Below are 17304 nucleotides of genomic sequence, written 5' to 3'. Positions count from 1 at the left end.
ATATAGATTTAAATTCTTTTTGAAAAATTTTAGTGTGTGTGTGTGTGTGTGTGTGTGTGTGTGTGTGTGTGTGTGTGTAAGTTAGAGGACAGCTTTGTGGAGTTAGTTCTCTCCTTCTGCCTTAGCTGGGTTTGGTAACTTGAACTCAGGTTACTAGGTTACATGGCAAGCATCTTTACTTGTGTGTAAATTGCACAGACTCCCATATTTCAAATCTTTAAAGACCCTCTTGTGATTGTCCTTAGGCAAAAACAAAACAGCAGAATCAGGAATCTTCTCAGCCTTGCACATTTCTGAATAGTCATGTAGTGTATACAGACTCACTCGGAGATCTCACAACAGGGAAGCAGTTCATTGCTATCAGTGATGACAGAGAAGAAAGCCTGAAGTATTGGCTCAAAACTTCATCTGGATAAGTTTTTTTTTTTTTTCTACTTTACTGACCATAGGCAAGGACAGAAACCAATCTGTCAGCAGAGGAAGAATGAGCATTTCTAAGGGGTGATTGCTGTTCCCTGGGAGGACATCACACCTGTGAATTCAGGTAACAGCCTTTTAAAAATATGGATTAGCAAAAGCCATGCCCTGTCATGTGGAGGGTTTTGCAGTCCCCAGGGTGGTGCTACAGCTCCATGGCGTGACTGATAGAGTCAATGACACTTTAAAGATCAATATATAGGCTTGGGATGTAGCTCAGCTATCGAGCGCCAGCCTACCATTCACGAGGCCCTTTGCTATATTAACAAAGTGTGGTGGTGTATGCTTTTAATCTCAGCATGTAGAGGGCAGAGGCAGAAGGACCTGGATTTCATGGTTATCCTTGGCTATATAGCATGCTTGAGGCTGGCCTGGGCTGCATAAGACCATTTCTAAATTAAAAAGAAATAAAAGAAAAAACGAAAGAAAATGCAGTAGAGTCATGTGTGGTGATGCATATACGTGTGGTCCCAGCTATTCAGAATGCTGAGGCAGGAGAGTCATTTGAAACTAGAAATTCAATACTAACCTGGGCAACACAGTAATACCCTGTCTCAAAAAAAAAAAAAGCAAAACAAAAATAACAAAAGCTACAATAAGGAAGAAGTGATGAGAAGAAGGATTAATGGAGACAGGAGAAAGCCCTGAGCACAAGCTCCATTTTCACTGGCCCCTGATAACATTCCTGTGGTTCAGGAATGAAGCCACACGAATATTGTGCCTTGCTGGAGTCCCTGTTTCTGCCACCAGCAGAGAAGTTGCTATGGCAACGAGTACCAGAGTGTTGCCCCTCCACTTAGCCAGCCCCGTGTGACAGAGCTAATGACTGAAATGCCTGTCAGGTGCAGACTTGGGGAAGATGGGAAAGCTTCTAAGTGCTTTACCCTGTGGGGTGGGGGCTGGAGGATGGGTGATCTGAGAGAACCGGACAGGATCCTACCCTGAATGGTTTTAGAAATCTATTGTAAGGAAAGAAGAGAAAGGAGAGAGAGAGAGAGACAGAGACAGAGACACAGACACAGAGAGAGACACAGAGACAGAGAGACACAGAGACAGAGAGAGACACAGAGACAGAGAGACAGAGAGAGACAGAGAGACAGAGAGACAGACACAGAGAGAGGAAATTCATTCTAGATGAAGTTCAGTGCAACAGGAAGAGGCCAGACAGAGCTTGCTCCTGTCTCATGAAGAGTCAGCTCTTGTAACAGGCTAGAGAGTTCAGAAGTAGCTTAACTATGAAGGGTAATTTAGAAGGTGATAAAGGACAGGTGTCAATCACGGGCACTGGAGCCATGGGCCAGCCATTGAGGAAAAAGAGGTTGGCTTCCTACCAGTCTCCTTCCACTAAAGGAACTTTCCAGTGGAGCGAATGTAGATCTTACGTACCATCCGAACAAAATCATAACAAGAAAAGGGGTCTAATTCATAAAGCATATTCTGAAGGGAGGAGGCGGTAAATTAAACCCCCAAAGCATACAGCACTAACATTTTATCATGTAAACATTAGAGACTTCTACACAGGAGAAAGCCCATACATTAAAAAATAGAAATTGAACTAGGAAAACATTTGAATATGAATTACCTTGTGATAGTTAATTTTTATTTCTACTTGGTTGATTTAGAATCACCTAGGAGACTGAGACACACCTCTAGCAGGTCCATGAGGCTACATCCAGCCGAGATTAACTGAAGACTTACCCTGAACATGGCTGTACTCATCATCCGAGTTGGGGGCTTGGGTGGAGTAATAGGGGTAAAGGAGACAGCCTGAAGGTGCCAGAATCCCCTGTCTTCAAGCCAAGCACTCTGCCCTTTCTGTCCACTCTACCATGACGGACCGGATCCTCTTGGAACATCAAAACAAAATGTCTGCTTCCTCCCTCATGCTGTTTCTAGAAGGCATTTTGCTTACAGCAATATGAAAGCAACGAAGTATATTGCTTAATGTATAAATAATACTTACAAGCCAATTCATAAGTGGCCAACAAGCCAATAAGAAAAACATAACTGTATAAATAACTCTTTGAATGAAGAATATAACGAGCAGGCAGCTTACAGAAAAATAAATACCGATGACACATATCCATGCATCATCCAGGAAACTTAAACCTCACCCATGAGTAATGCAAATGTAAATTAAGACAAGAACAAAATTTCATTATCTAATAAAACATAGCAAAACTTAAAGGGATATAATGGGGCGTTAGTTTGGTTGAGTATGTTGGAAAAAGTGGCTGTCATTTGGAATACATCATAAGGAAATTTGTAATAACTACCAAAATGAAATAGAAGTATATCCCCAGACAGAAAATCACTTACAAAGCTATTTACTATGAAAATATCGTAGGAACAAAAGATGAAGTGTAATGAGTACTATCATTAGATGAAGAAATCCATAACAGTACATGTGCAGGAAAGGTAGAATTTAGAACACTTGCAGGGAAACTCACATTAGCTAATGGGAGTGCATTTTTCTTTACAATTGCACGAAAGTGTGTGCTGTGCTGCTTGCTGAGGAGCAACAAAAAATGACAAGCAGATAACACAAAGATTAAGTGTATGAAATAAGTGCATTAATTCTGAGATCTCAGCACAACGATGAGAACAGAAACGAAGATGTAATTAGAAAAGCTGCAACGATCGTTTCAAGTGCTGGCAGGTGGCAAAGGAAGCCAAACACCAGCTTGTATTTAGGAAGGACGCTGAATAGATGTGTGAAGTTTTTAAATGTTCGTTGTATCCATAGCTCCTTTGCATATGAAGATATAAAAATGTTTTATCTTCAGATGGTAGAAAAGAAATTTGGAATATGGACAAGAAATCAACCCATTAAAAACCCTAGCCTCGGGGCTGGGGAGATGGCTCAGTGGATAAATTACTTGCCACACAAGTGTGAGGGCTGGAACTCAGATCTCCACAACCCACGTCAAAGCCAAGCAGACTTGGAAGCCACCTGTAATCCCAGCACTGAGAAGGTAGAGCCAGGGGACCCCAAGGGCAAACTGACAAGCCCCAGCTTCTGTAAGAGGGGACTCAATAAAGTAGAGGGTGACTGAAGAAGATACCCAGGGTCATCTTTGGGCCTCTACATGCATGTGCACACATGTGCACTCACACCTGCACACACATACACCCACGCACATTTGGACAAACACACATTCAAGCAGACCGTGCACAAATGCATACACACACAAAAAAAATCACAGCCACAGAGGCAGGATGCCTTTAGAAATGCATTATTTTCTGTGGTAAATGGGCTGATGTGGTGACCAGAAACCATGGTTCCCAGTTCCTAGAGAGACTATTCTGGACTGTAAGAGAGCTTGGAGTTGTTACAATGAAAAATCAATGGTACTTAAGTACCATGTTATGTGCGAGCTGATTCATGTTCCTACGAGGACTGGTTTTCCAAATGCTCTGGAAAGCTGCCTGTTTCCATGGGAGAGTTAGGGTTCTTAGCCCTGACACCCTCTGTCCTGGGGTTGGGCATGAGAATTGTGTGTTACTATCTTTCTATCTGCCCATGCTTCCTTATTTCTGATTTCTCACCTACTCCACTGTGGAGGGTCTGTGAGGATTTCTGGTAAGGATGGCAGAGTATCAGACTCTGGTTCATTTAAGGTCTAAGAGCCAGACAGCTCAGGGTTACAGTGGCTACTGAGAATTCAGCTATTAATGCCTTCCAAAGGCAGGTTTTTTGAGGTTGATGTTTCACTGTGTGAATTATGCCAAGAGTGTTTGCAGTATGCAGTCAAGTCCTGTGAAACAGTGAGAAGTCATCATCCTTTTAACCAGAAGACCTGTAGGAATGAAGCTTATCTGCTGCAATGATCTTCTGAAAGAAATGCCTTTGGTCCAATTCCTTGTGTGTCAAACACCGTGAATGGGACCAGACTCCCAAGGCTCCATGGGAGTGCACACACACAGCTTGGCATGCACAGAGACGGGTGGTAGCTGACTCTTGGACTCATGCTTTCTGCTGTTTGTTTTGCCTTTGTGTTTTACAGACTGTGCGGGCTCCATCTGTAGCCATCTCTTGGCTGGCAAGTCTTTCCCATTCCAAGGAAGTAAGATTCTGAATGTGACAGAGAGAAAAACACCAGACCCAACAATTCTGAGAGGTGAGTCACAGCAACTGTACTCTGTGACCCTTCAAATAAGACAGACTGGGGTTGCTTTTTCTACCTGATAACGGCTGTTCAGAAAACAGTTCTAAGGGCCGATTAACAATGACTTTCCTCATTGCTGTGGCAAAATGCCCGCAAAAGCAACTAAGGAAGGAAAGGCTTGAAGGATGGGTGGTGTAGCAGGAGGGAGCGGCACCCTGCATCTGCACTCAGGAAGCAGATGAGTCTGGTGCCCAGTTCTCTTTCTCCTTTTCTGTTAGTCCAGGAGCCCGGTCCATGGGGTGGTACCATCCACATTTAAGATGGGTGCTCCCTCTTCCATTCCATTCAACCTCTCTGGAAATACCCTCAGACATACCCAGAGGTGTGTCTCCAAGGTGATTCTAAACCAAGTCAAATTGAAAAGAAGATTAGCTACTTTATTTTTATTTTTTCTTTTGGGGCTGGAGATTAAACCCGGGCATTGCACATCCCAGGCACGTGTTCTGCCCCTAAAGCAGAACCCCAGCACGGTCTTGCTTCTTTTAATAGTGTACTTTCAAGTGCTCTTCAAGGAACCCTTCTGATTTGGTGAGTGATTCTCAACCCTGCTATATATTGGAGTCTCTTGAGGTTTTATCTACAGACACTAGCATGCTGTCCTCATTTGCTTTAATTGTTCAGAGGTGCAAAATCCACATTGATACCCCAGTAATTCTAAAGTGCCCCAGAGGTGGAGCTCAATACCAGATGAACACTTAAAGACTTTCTTGTACATGTGGCAAGCCACCTAGGAATCCTGGATGAAATGGAGGTGCTTTGGTCCCTCCTTGTAGGGTTCCTCCTCTCCAGCAAGCTTCCGGGTGATTTGAGGCTATCAAGTGGAGGGCATACTTCAGGGCCCTCCATGAAACAAATTAGTTAAGATACCTCAGGCCAGGCCAGAGATGGCCAGTGTTCACCTTCATTCTCTTTCTGTCCCAAACGCCAGTCCCACTCTCACATTATTCATAGAAGAAAACATTACTTTGTGTACATTCTATTGTTTTCTTTTTTAATATCTCATAGCAAGAATTATTTCTCTATTCAAGATTGGGGGATTATCTAGACCATTCAAAGCCCTTGACTGAGAACTCAGAATGATGAGTGTAGACAAGCAGAAACAAGGGTGCAGTTGCTGGTGTGAGGATCCATTTGGAATCCCAGAGTTAGTATCAAATTTATAAGTTAAATTAAAATCTCTGTCTCTGTCTGTGTCTGTCTGTCTGTCTGTCTGTCTCTTTCTCTGTGTGTGTCTGGGTTCAGAGGTCAACATCAGATGTCTTCCTTAGTTACTCTCCATCTTAATTCCTGAGGGGGGGTCTCTCACGGGATTCTGGAGCTCACTGATTGCGCCAGGCTAGCCTGAGATCAACCTGCTTTCACCTCCTCTCATTTAAGATTATAGATGCATGCCGCCACGCCTGGCTCTTTGTGTGTGTGTGCACGTGTGTGTGTGTGTGTGTGTGCCAGTGTGATCGAACTGTGTGTGTGTGTATGCCAGGGATCGAACTCAGGTCTTCATGCTTGCATGGCAAACATTTTATTAAACGAGCCATCACTCGAGTTCCACAATTTTTTTTTTTTTTTGGTTTTTTGAGACAGGGTTTCTCCGTGTAGCTTTGCGCCTTTCCTGGAACTCACTTGGTAGTCCAGGCTGGCCTCGAACCCACAGAGATCTGCCTGGCTCTGCCTCCCGAGTGCTGGGATTAAAGGCATGTGCCACCACCGCCTGGCCAAGTTCCACAAATTATTTAGAGTGCAGTAGATTTAGAAGGAAACCTAATTAGAGCTTCTATTTCTGGGAAAAGGTGGAGAATTCTGGAGGACAAGGCAGCCATACTTCTCTCTTTGGGACATGCTTTTCCTTCCTACACTGTCTCATCAGAGGCTGCTGTGAAGTCACCTCTCACCCTGGCTTCTCTCTGTCCCTTCTTCTCTCTTACCCTGCACCCCCCTCCTGTTCCCGGTTATTTAAAAGAAGAAAATGGAATCATGTTACCTAAATAAGCATCTGTTTCACAGTTTGAAGGAAGTATTCCACTCTTCCTTCTAATAGAGCTCACAAGACTGACATTTAACAAAAAGGTATTTCCCCAATTATAGAAATGGTTCATGGTTGGATCTAAATCCCAACTGGCTGGCTTCTTTGCCTGCCTCCCCCCCCCCCCCCCCCCCCCGTTCTTTTTTCCTTTCTGACAGGGTCCTGCTATGTAACCCAGGCTGACCTTGAACTTGGAATCCTCTTGCCTAAGTGCTACAATTACAGGTTTGTGCTGACTTGGAATCAGAATTTGAGTGTTGAATCCAACAGAAATGTTTTCTAAACTGTATGCATTTGCATGAATCAATCAGAAGAAGGAAGCTGTCATGAATAAAGCATTTTTAAAAATCCATGAACTAAAATGGCTTGGTCTCTACAACTGACATTCATTTCACAGACCTTAAAAGCAAACAATTGGCTAATTAAGCCATAATGAATATGAGCTCATCTTGGCCCAGGGAAGCGTTAGATATGTTTGGAATCCAATTTCTTGGCAGTATGCACACATGCTCACAGCTCCTCACAGCTCCTCACAGCTCCTCATAGCCACTGCTTGCAGTATCTACTGCAGCATCCCGGACCTTGTGCCTTTAAAGGCAGTTCACCAGCTGTCCACCCTCACAGGTGCAGGAATTCGTCTAAGGACTCCTGTCTCTGTGGCCCTGACACGTGTCTTTTCTCCTCTCACATTTTCCATCCCTCTTCTCTTCCTTCTGCCGCAGGAATGCTTTCTTTGTTCAAGCCAGCTCAGGAGGAAAGCCTAGTCTGCTGAGTGCCCTTAACAACACTTAGAAAAGGGAGTTGCTGTGAGTGCTGTAGGCACACGGTGCTCTAACCATGCTATAGGCATCCAGAAGTGAGGAACAAAGAGGGCTGTGTAGACTGTCAGTCGGCTATCCTGACAATGAAACAATTCTGGCTTCTTTTTAAGCTTCACAAATCTCCCAGGGCCAGTCCTAGTAAGAATCACCACAGTACTGGCTGCTCTGAAGCTTAATACTGGCATAGGACCACGAGGTGATTAAATCAATCCAGTGTGCACTACTGTACACTACTGTATGATGAGTTGTTAGAAATTGGAGTCTATCTCTTTGTATGTGTGTGTGTTTGTGTGTGTGTGTGTGTGTGTGTGTGTGTGTGTGAGAGAGAGAGAGAGAGAGAGAGAGAGAGAGAGATTTGGAAGCTTTCAGTGGACATTCTTAAGCTACAGCAAACGGTCTAACATAATAACCATGATGACAATATTAATATTGTGACAGCTAAATACTTTACAAGCTTGCCATGAATCTATGCTTGTGTCAAGTTACAATTTTTAAAAATATATTTTATATTTTATGTGTATTGAGTGTTTTCTGTAGATAATATGTGTACCACACATATGCAGTGCCCCAGAGGCCAGAAGAGGGTTTCAGATGCCCTGGAACCGGACTATAGATGGTTGTGAGCCACCACTGGATGCTGGGAATTGAACACTGCTTCTCTGTAAGAGCAGCAAGTGCTCTCAACCACTGAGTACATCATCTCATGTGGAATTCTTGTGACAGTGTCCCTATTTTAGGAATGGAGAAACTGAGGAATGAGGTTATGACAGCTGCTTGAGTTTAATCTGCTGGTAAGAAGCAATGATGGGGTTGGAATTTGGGCTTTACTCCCATGTTGTCCTGTCTTGTGAATTCTTACTGTTTTAAGGTCATTAACATCCCCAGTCAGTTGGGTTGCTTGGAGACCCATTGATTGCACTGGGAAATTTACATGCCACTTCTCCATCTCCACCTTACGGATGAAAAGACAATGGTTTAGGTGGGTTATCTGTGGCTGCCAGTGGTCAGCCCATGTGGAGCTGAGAGCAGAAATGTAGTTCAGTAGGCTTTCCGTTAGAGACATTGAGTTTTCAGCTAATTAACTTCACTACCAATACCACTTCCTTTCATTTGAGTCCAGTGCTTTCAAACTGCACGTCTTATCACCTGCAGAAATAGGGCCAAACCCACAGGGCTGTCTAAGTTTAGATGAGATCAGGAGCATGCAGGATGGTATGGCTGTAGACGGGGTGTTGTAAGCTTAAATGTAGCTCTTTCAGATTTAGCAATCTGTGATCCTGATGGGAGGTGAATCTCTGCTCTGTTTTGGAGGGAAAGTGGGCAAAAGTGAGGAAGTGATTTGTCCAAGTCACCCGTAGCCATGTTGTAGACAGCAGTGTGGACATCTCTTAACCTACATGAAGAGAGAGTCCTCATCCCTATACTCTTAACCTCTGACTTCTCTGTTTCTGCTTTTGAGTAGAAATAACTCTTTTGCCCTTCCTAGGTGCCGAGCACTACACTGAGAACTCATGGTTCACAGTTTCCTTCCTGCCGTGTCTTAATCCTCCAGCAACAGTGTCAGCAAGGGTCCATGATCAACCCATTCTACAGCTGAGGAAAGTGAGGTTGAAAAGAATGATGCAATCAGCCCAAGACAGCTCCAGACTTTACCTGAATCCAAGTGATCTAGGTGCCAAGGGTCAGTGGCCGAAGACATGGGGGAAAGCGTCAGTGGGGAGGCCCCACAGTTGGACTCCACCAGCTCGCCCTGGATGTGCACGTGGGCCGAGGTGTTTGTCTGTCTCAAGGCGGCCTTGAGAGGGGCGATGTGGTTGAACTGGACTCTGGACAGGCAGCCTGTGAAGCCTGGGGTGTTGTATTTGTGAATTTCTTGGTCGATTTTCCCGTTTCTAGAAAGAAAAGAAAGAGAAAATAAGAATCCAGGCCCATTCACTGTGTTCTGTTGGAGAGCAGGCCGGTCCCCGCAGTGCCTGTGTCCTGAGCTCTTTGTTCGGCTCCAGCTTTGACTGTCGTGTTTTTGGAGATGAGATATTCAGATATCCTGTGCCTCGGGGCTGCAGACTTTAATAAATGCTGTTTTGCTAGAGAACACGGGAGGCGAGGAGAAGACTGCATTTGAGAACACAACGACAAGGACAGCAGAAGCACTCACAGTTCTCCTGAAGCTACAGGAGGTGTCCTGGAAGCTCACGGCACACACTGGATCCGACTGATTTTCCTTCCTGTTTTCCCTGATCTCTGACTATTTTAGACATATTACACAAATATGTCTGCTTAGCTCCCCTATTCTCTTTTGATTTCTCCTTAAGGAGCCTTTATTTTGAAAGAAAAGGGATGAAAGGAGGGAGAAAGAAGAAAAGAGACTTTCCATAGCACAGAGTTTTGCATTTTCTTTTTCTGATGAGCAGTACGCTTGGAATTCCAAGGTTTATGGAATCTCTGTTAGTATCAGAGGGTTTGAAAGTCAGGAAATATTCCCAGTTCAGTCACAACATTCAGGTACATTTATGAATCACCACCTTCCCCCAGTTTGTATGGTGAACATCTTCCCATAACCTCTCAGCTCAAGGGTGAGCCTGGGTTCAGGCAGCTCCAGTGCACCCACGTGTGGAAACTGGGCACTGTTTGTCAGTCAAAGCAGAGACTGTCTTTCTTTCTGGCTTCCTATCTCTGCTTTTGGACCCAGCAGACTAATGCTGATGGAATCCTTAAGTGCTTAAGGCCATCTGACCTCACATCTCTAAACCAGAAAGATTTTTGATCTGAAAAACAAACCCCGCATTTGGTAACATCATCAAAGTCCCTGGTAAAACAGAGAAGTCGTTTCAGCTGGGATTGCGGCAGAAGGAGCCGCTGAGGTTGAAAGGAAATGGAACTCCAGGCTGGCTGTGTTATGTTCAGGGAACTGTGGGAATCTGCTGGGGCAACAGCTTGAGGCTAGACTGGGTCGGGCCTTGAAGGCCGAATTTGAATGTTTTCATTTCAGTAGAAAAAGTAAAGATGTTGAAACTTCAGAGGGCTTTTGTGGGGGCTGCGTTGGAAAGATAACTAGAGAGGCAGTGTAAACAACTGTTCTGATCAGGTGCTGGCATGACCACCCCCGTCCTCAGACCCCTGAAAGCCCTCTGGCTACAGATTCTTCTTTTTGCCGCACAGCTGAGGTCAGATCGTGCTGTGGACCCGGATAAAGTACCGCCCTCCCTGCTGGCTCCTCTGCTCTCCCTTCCGCATACCAAAGCTGATATTACCCACAGAGAACTGGTTTTGGCTGTGTTTCTTCTGTAGAGATCTGAGTAGGGAGTGGGGAACTTTTCATTTTTAAATTTTAGTCCAGGCTCATCTGGACTTTCCTGTTTCAACTTCCCAAATATTGAGATTAAAGGACTGAGCCACTACATCTAGCTTAGTGGACGGGGAACTCTGACTTCAGTTGAATTTCACGTGGCCCTTGACACAGGTTTTTAAACTTTAGGAAGGTGGGCTTTCCTACCACACAGACCAAAGAGAACAGTTTCAGAGCTCTCCCTATCAGAGGGCTCTCCATTTAACTTTTTAAAGACATGGCCCCAGGGCCAGGGACACCACACCCTAGGGGGTGGAGGGTGCCCAGAAGTAGGCTTCTGATATTGTTAGTGGAACAGTGGTAGCAGCTGAGGCTCTGGGTCTCCAGCTGAGCATAGTGAACTTTGGAGATGTGTCAGCCACATGGGCGAAGGTTTGGGGCTGATGGGGGGAGCAGGCTATGGAGATGTTCTTTTTGCATGCTTCCCTTTTCTTTGGGACTCTTTCACTCATTTCTTCAACTTTTTTCTCTTCTGGGAAATTAGAGAAATTTCCAAAGTTCAATTCTTTTATTTTTCCTGAAAGGAGATTGAAAGATTTCAAAAATCCAAATGTTTCAAATCTGGTTGGCATGGTCTTTTCTCAAGCCTCTTAGGTAGGAACAGTTCCTCTGAGTGGTGTGCGATAGATACTATTGATCCTTTAGGACTCCACAGCCGCTCGCCCCCCCCCCCCCCCCACCCATACCCACCCACATACCATGGGCCAAGTGATAATAGCAACAGTATCAGAGCACAGACTGAAGCAGGAGTTAACGGCTCTTAATGACACTAACTGGGAAAGACCTGTGGTAAAACTCCAAGCTGGTCACAGAAACATGAAAACAGAGAGAGCATCATTTATTTAATAGCTGGCAGGATACCGGCTCAGTGACTAGCAGTGTTGGTCAGGGCTAGTCGTCCGCAGACGAGCCAAGGGCAGTGGTTAACAGAACAAGGACGAGATGGCCAGAGAGGAGCTCCAGCATGTGACTACTGCTCTAACGGAAGGAGTAGCACGTGAACAGCACACAGTTTCCTGGCTGGGCTAGTGGGACAGGCACAGAGCATTAGCTCCCCCATCGTCTCAGCTAGGATATGGTCAGAGACCTGACCAGTCTCCATGGAGATCGCCTCTTTTCCTATCCAGTTTCTGCCATTGCGGTAGAAAGTGCCTACAGTGCATGCAGCCTTGTGGTCTTTTCTCCCTTCAGACGTCAACTCTTCTTTGAGCATCTTTCTTAAATCTCACTTGTTCTCAATAAACCCTGCTTTGTTCTTTGTCCACATCTTTAGTCTTCGTTGACATGAGATAAAGACTGGAGAGCCACTGCCTCAGATTGACATTTGGTGATTACTGACGGTCCTGCAGCCTGGTCCCTAGGTCAAGCCTTTCTGGACCAAGAGATGCCTCCTTTATTCTCAAAGAGCTGCATCACTGCTATGTTCTAAGGTTAGACCATGGGTGGGGTTCTATGCTGGGCTGTTTTAATATAGTTTCTTAGCAAATTTCCTTGAAGTTCTGCTAGTGTGTATATAGAATGTGCTCTAAAGGCCTGTGTATGTGAAAGCATGGCCCCCTGACTGGTACCCAGCCCAACTGCCATCAGAGTCTTCATCCAGCAACTGATGGAAACAGATGTAGACCCACAACCAGACATTAAGCAGAGTTTGGGGAATCCTGCAGAAGAGGGGAGAAAGGATTGTAGGAGCCAGAGGGGTCAAGGACACCACAAGAAAACCCACAGAATCAGCTAACCTGGGCTCATAGGGCTTGCAGTCTGAACCGACAATCAGCCTGCATGGGACTGACATAGGCACTCTGCATATATGTTACAGTTGTGTAGCTTGGTCCTCTTGTGGGACTCCTAACAGCAGGAACAGGGGCTGTCTCTGACTCTTTTACTGGCTTTTGGGACCCCACTCCTCACATTGGGTCACCTTGCCCATCCTTAATACATGGGGAGGTGCTTAGTCTTACTGCAACTTGATATGCCGTGTTTTGTTGATATTCAAGCGAGACCTGTCCTTTCCTAAACAGAAATGGAGGAGGAGTGGATTGGGGGTGGGGGCGGGGACTAGGAGGAGAGGAGAGGCCAGGGTGTAATATGTATATAGCGTTGCCCCTTGCCTGCAGCACTATTGGGAGCAGAAGTGACCTTTAGGAGGAAGTTAGGTCATTGGGAGCGTCCTTGAAGAGATATTGGATGCTGTCCTTCTCCAATACCCTCCACCTCACTTCTTGGACCACAGGATGAAAAGACTTTCTCTACCATGTGATCCATCATGATTTGCTGTGTTCTTTCAGGTCCAAAATGATTGGGTCAAGTGACAACATATTGAAAGCTCTGCCACTAAGAGCCAAATTAACCTTTCTTCCTTCTAAAATGCTTCACCCCAGGCATTTGGTACAGTTACAGAAAGCTGACTTACATTGTATTAGTTACTTTTCTTGTTGCTATGATCAACCAGCAACCCGGCAGGAAGCAATTTAAGAGAAGAAGGGATTATTTTGGTTCATAGTTTTAGGAGTTACAACCCATCATGGTGGGGAAAGCATGGTGGCAGAGATGAGAGAGAGTTGGTTACACTGTGTCCCTGGTTAGGAAGCAGATGACAGACATAAACTTGGGCGGGGCTAAGAAACATCAAGGCCTTCCTTCAGCCAGGCCCAATTTCAAAACCCTCTCCCACCTGGGGACCATGTGTTCAAACACATGAGCCTATGGAAACCATTTCATATTTAATAGACACAAACTGTCTGGGTTGGATAGGATCAACCCCCACTTCACAGAAGAACAAACAGAGGCTCATTTCCATTTCTGTTGAAGCCTTTGCCAATGAATACATGGTTATGTTTCCCATAAGAAATAGGGAAGACAAATGATTTGTGTTAGTCTCAACTTTCTAAAAGAGAAGTTTGATTTATATCTGTGTAGATTATTTGTCCCCTCTAGTCAGAGGCTCCATAGAAATGATATGATGAGGTATATAGAAAAAACTCAGATGGCTTTGAGAACTTCATTAGCACTCAAGTCAACAGCGCGATTTTCAAAAATGAGGCTGGCTGCTGTCAGAGCCTGTGGCTCTGACGTCACGGACAGCTCCAGCAAGTTCTGAAAATGCTTGTCTAAACAAGTCTCCCTCCCTCCCTCCCTCCCTCCCTCCCTTGCTCTCTCTCTTTGTGTGTGTGTGTGTGTGTGTGTTGTGTGTGTGTGTGTGTGTGTGTGAGAGAGAGAGAGAGAGACAGACAGACAGACAGACAGACAGACAGACAGACAGACAGACCTAAGCAAGCATGCTACACTGAAGTACATCCTCAGCCTCAGGCTTTTTTTTTTTTATATATATAGTTTCACTATGTAGTCAAGACTGGTCTTGAACTTACTTCCCCTCTCTCAGGCAAGTGCTGGGATTACAGATATGCCCCATCATGCCCCATAAGATTCCATATTTCTCAAGAATATTAGATAGTACAGCATATCTGTCACTTTAGCACATCTGAGTTTGTTACAATTAAATTATGTTAAGTGATAAATCCATCAGATGTCTCATACTAGAATCATACATGAAAATATGTATGATTACACATGGCAAGATGCTACTTTGTGCATGCAGATGCCTTGGCCAATGCAGTTCCTGGGGGAAAATCTGCTTTACAGAATGCAGATTAGAAATGCAGTGAGTCACTTCTGGAATTAAATTGTCAAAATATGATTAGTCCTTTAATTTCTTATATTTAAAGTGCTTTGGGGTATGAAATATTGTCCACTTAAAATATGAGTGCAATTCTTCTCGAAACTTTAAAGTGAAATAAATGCTCACAAGAGTCCTCTGGGGAGGCAGCAGGTGCATTAGTGTGCATTAGTGTGCATTGGCCTGCCTTCTCTGCTCGCTGTCACTCGGTCACTGCGCACCAGTGACAGGCAGGAGGGTCAGGAGAAGTGAAAAGAGACAGGGGCCCTGAGCAGGAAACACGGGGAAGAAGCAGCTCCACGGGGGTAGAACATGCTGGAGGCTCAGGGACACATGTGAGCACCTGTCCCAGGGGCATTGGATAATGTTTCCCAGCAGAGAGTTCTCCTTTTCCTGTGAGGGCTTTGATTCACTTACATATTTTTCCTGGGTTTCCCATAGGATCTACTCACACACGATTTTATTGCTTTTAGACTTTTAAATTTCCTATAGATTTTCTTTCTATCCTTTAGTGGAGGGATGTGATTATATGAAAACAAAACAAAACAAAAATCACTTAATTGTTTACGCTTTTACTGACCAGAGCCGAGAGATCTCACTGTGACAGTAATGTCTGACTTCCTGTAGATATCTACTGTGTGGTCCTGTCTGTGGGAGCTGCTGTGAAAGTCGCCCTTTTTAGGATATGTGGGTTCCAGGCAAATGGCCATCCTCGTTCACAGCCCTAATGGGGTTCACAATTGTCCCACAGAAGCCATAGGAAGAGCTGGTCCCAAAGTACTGTCTGCTCTTCCCTCTGTTCTGGGGTGGAATGTGTCCCGCTGGAGACAGTGATTTTGGCAATTCACAGACCGGGAATTAATACCATCTAATTAAATGGTGAGATGTTATTCTCTTCTCAATTCCCATTAGATTTTCAAAAAGAAGGTCCCAGGGCTGGGATGCTCTCTTCACACCATTCTAATACTTAATATTGTTTTCTTTCTAACAGAGAGATTGGACATCAGACCTGGATCCTATGGAAGGCCATGGTACCAAATTTCATTGTATTTCCATAGCATATATTTTGCCATTATCCCAACTGGGACAGCATGCAATACTGTAATTTCATATCATAGTAGCTTACAAAATTTTCCTTTTGATAGTTTCTTTCTTATTATAGCAACATATTTAAATTAAGATTGTGATTCCATTTAAAGGGAAATATGAGTAATTAATACTCAAGGGGGTCATCAGAAATGGTAACAATATAACTGACAATGGTTAAAATTATGACATAGGTCCTCATATGATTTGGGGAACAGTGTTGGAGAGGAACTTGCTACCCCCCTATAAGGTTTAGTAGCCTCTCTTCTACTGTTATGGACCCCATCTTCTCCCCTCCCCCCACACTCAGTACCTGCCATCGCCCATCACTTCAGAACAGCACAGACCCTGGGCTCTCAGAAAGGGAGTTTGTAATGGCTTCCTCTAAGATTCTACTCCATTCTAGCCACTTGGCCCAGGCATATTCTTTCTCTCTTGGATGGGCCAGATACCTGATTTGGACCTCTAATAGATAAAAGCTTTTTCAGATTAAGAACTGAATGTCATAGCTCTGTGTTCCCCAAAGGCTCTAAAATAATGTCTTCCGTAAAGACATCTGTTTGGTTGTGTAATGATCAGGTACAAGGGAATTAAATATCATCTAACTAACTATAGTCAAGATTTGTTGCTTTGTAAGGTACAGAGAGGGGGAACATGGCCTTAAAAAAGGAGGGAGAGACAGTGTATGTAGATGAAACACAGCAGTGTATATTATTTGCAGAGGTATCATTATCACTTAGAAACTGGTCTATCTCACTGAAGATGGTCTTATCTTTTACAGATTGTATTGCACTGATATCAACACCTATGGATTAGTGCTATGTATCCACCACTGTCTACACACTCCATGGGCCTCCAGCACAAGGCTCTGAGTTTATGGTACACAGTAGACTAAGTGTACCTAAGTTTATGGTACTAAGTAGACTAAGGATGAAGGTTTGAGATCATTGCGCGGGGAGGTTTTTGCATAGTTCTTGTAAAATCAGACTGAAATGAGATTGGAGAGCTGTCCCCTGATTCCGTTTCCCGTCACAGGAAGGGCGCTGCTCAGCCAGCCCATTCCAAGAGCTGATGCTAATGTCAGGGCTCAGCTTCTGGTCCACTCAGAGAAGAGATGGATTCATTAGGTGGGACACAAGTTCCATTCTAGCCTCATTTGTCTGTAGATGTGTGGACAGGAGCTTGGTTAGGTCAGTGGAAGGGATAACCAACTCCCTTCCCCATTCCCTGGAGCCAAGAACATTAATCCCAAAGAGCAAATAAAATCCAACAAGCCTCCTCTTTCAGCTCTAATGCAATCAAATGATAAGCAGCAGGCAGGGCAGGGCAATGCTGGCTGCTAGCTTGTGCCAGGCTTCTGTTTTGACAGGCTACATCTTTTCATCACTGTCTTAGGGACCCGCTGGCTTTCCAAAGATGCATGACCAGAATTAAATCCACATACATAATTGATGCACATTATTATGTACCATGACATTTATTAATCCCTTAAGAAAGATGCTAATGAAATCTCATTGTCATTATTAGATGCTTTGCTCTCTTACAAAGGGAGGCAGGTCTAAAATACGCAGGTGTGATTTAAATAGCTCTTGACCTATAACACGTGCTTGCCCGATGACAAAGAGGCAGAACGCTGGAAAAGCTGAATCTGTGTTTCTGTTTCAGTGTCTGCTGCATGCTAACTTGTGGCTCTTTGTCTAAGGATTAATGAA

At 44.4% G+C, this 17304-nt stretch overlaps 1 protein-coding gene across 1 annotated transcript in view; it reads right to left on the bottom strand.

The window, feature by feature from the left end:
- Positions 1–17304, bottom strand: part of Cntnap2 (contactin associated protein 2) — a 1578963-nt gene that overhangs the window by 22714 nt on the left and 1538945 nt on the right. Inside the window, exon 14 of the mRNA XM_052721500.1 lies at positions 9141–9504. Coding sequence (XP_052577460.1) covers positions 9141–9504 — 364 coding nt within the window. The remainder of the gene's footprint in view (positions 1–9140; positions 9505–17304) is intronic.

Source organism: Peromyscus californicus, unplaced genomic scaffold (assembly GCF_007827085.1).
Source record: "Peromyscus californicus insignis strain IS unplaced genomic scaffold, ASM782708v3 Scaffold_6__1_contigs__length_162567912, whole genome shotgun sequence".
Classification (NCBI taxonomy): Eukaryota; Metazoa; Chordata; class Mammalia; order Rodentia; family Cricetidae; genus Peromyscus; species Peromyscus californicus.
This window is presented reverse-complemented; position numbering and strand designations above follow the sequence as displayed.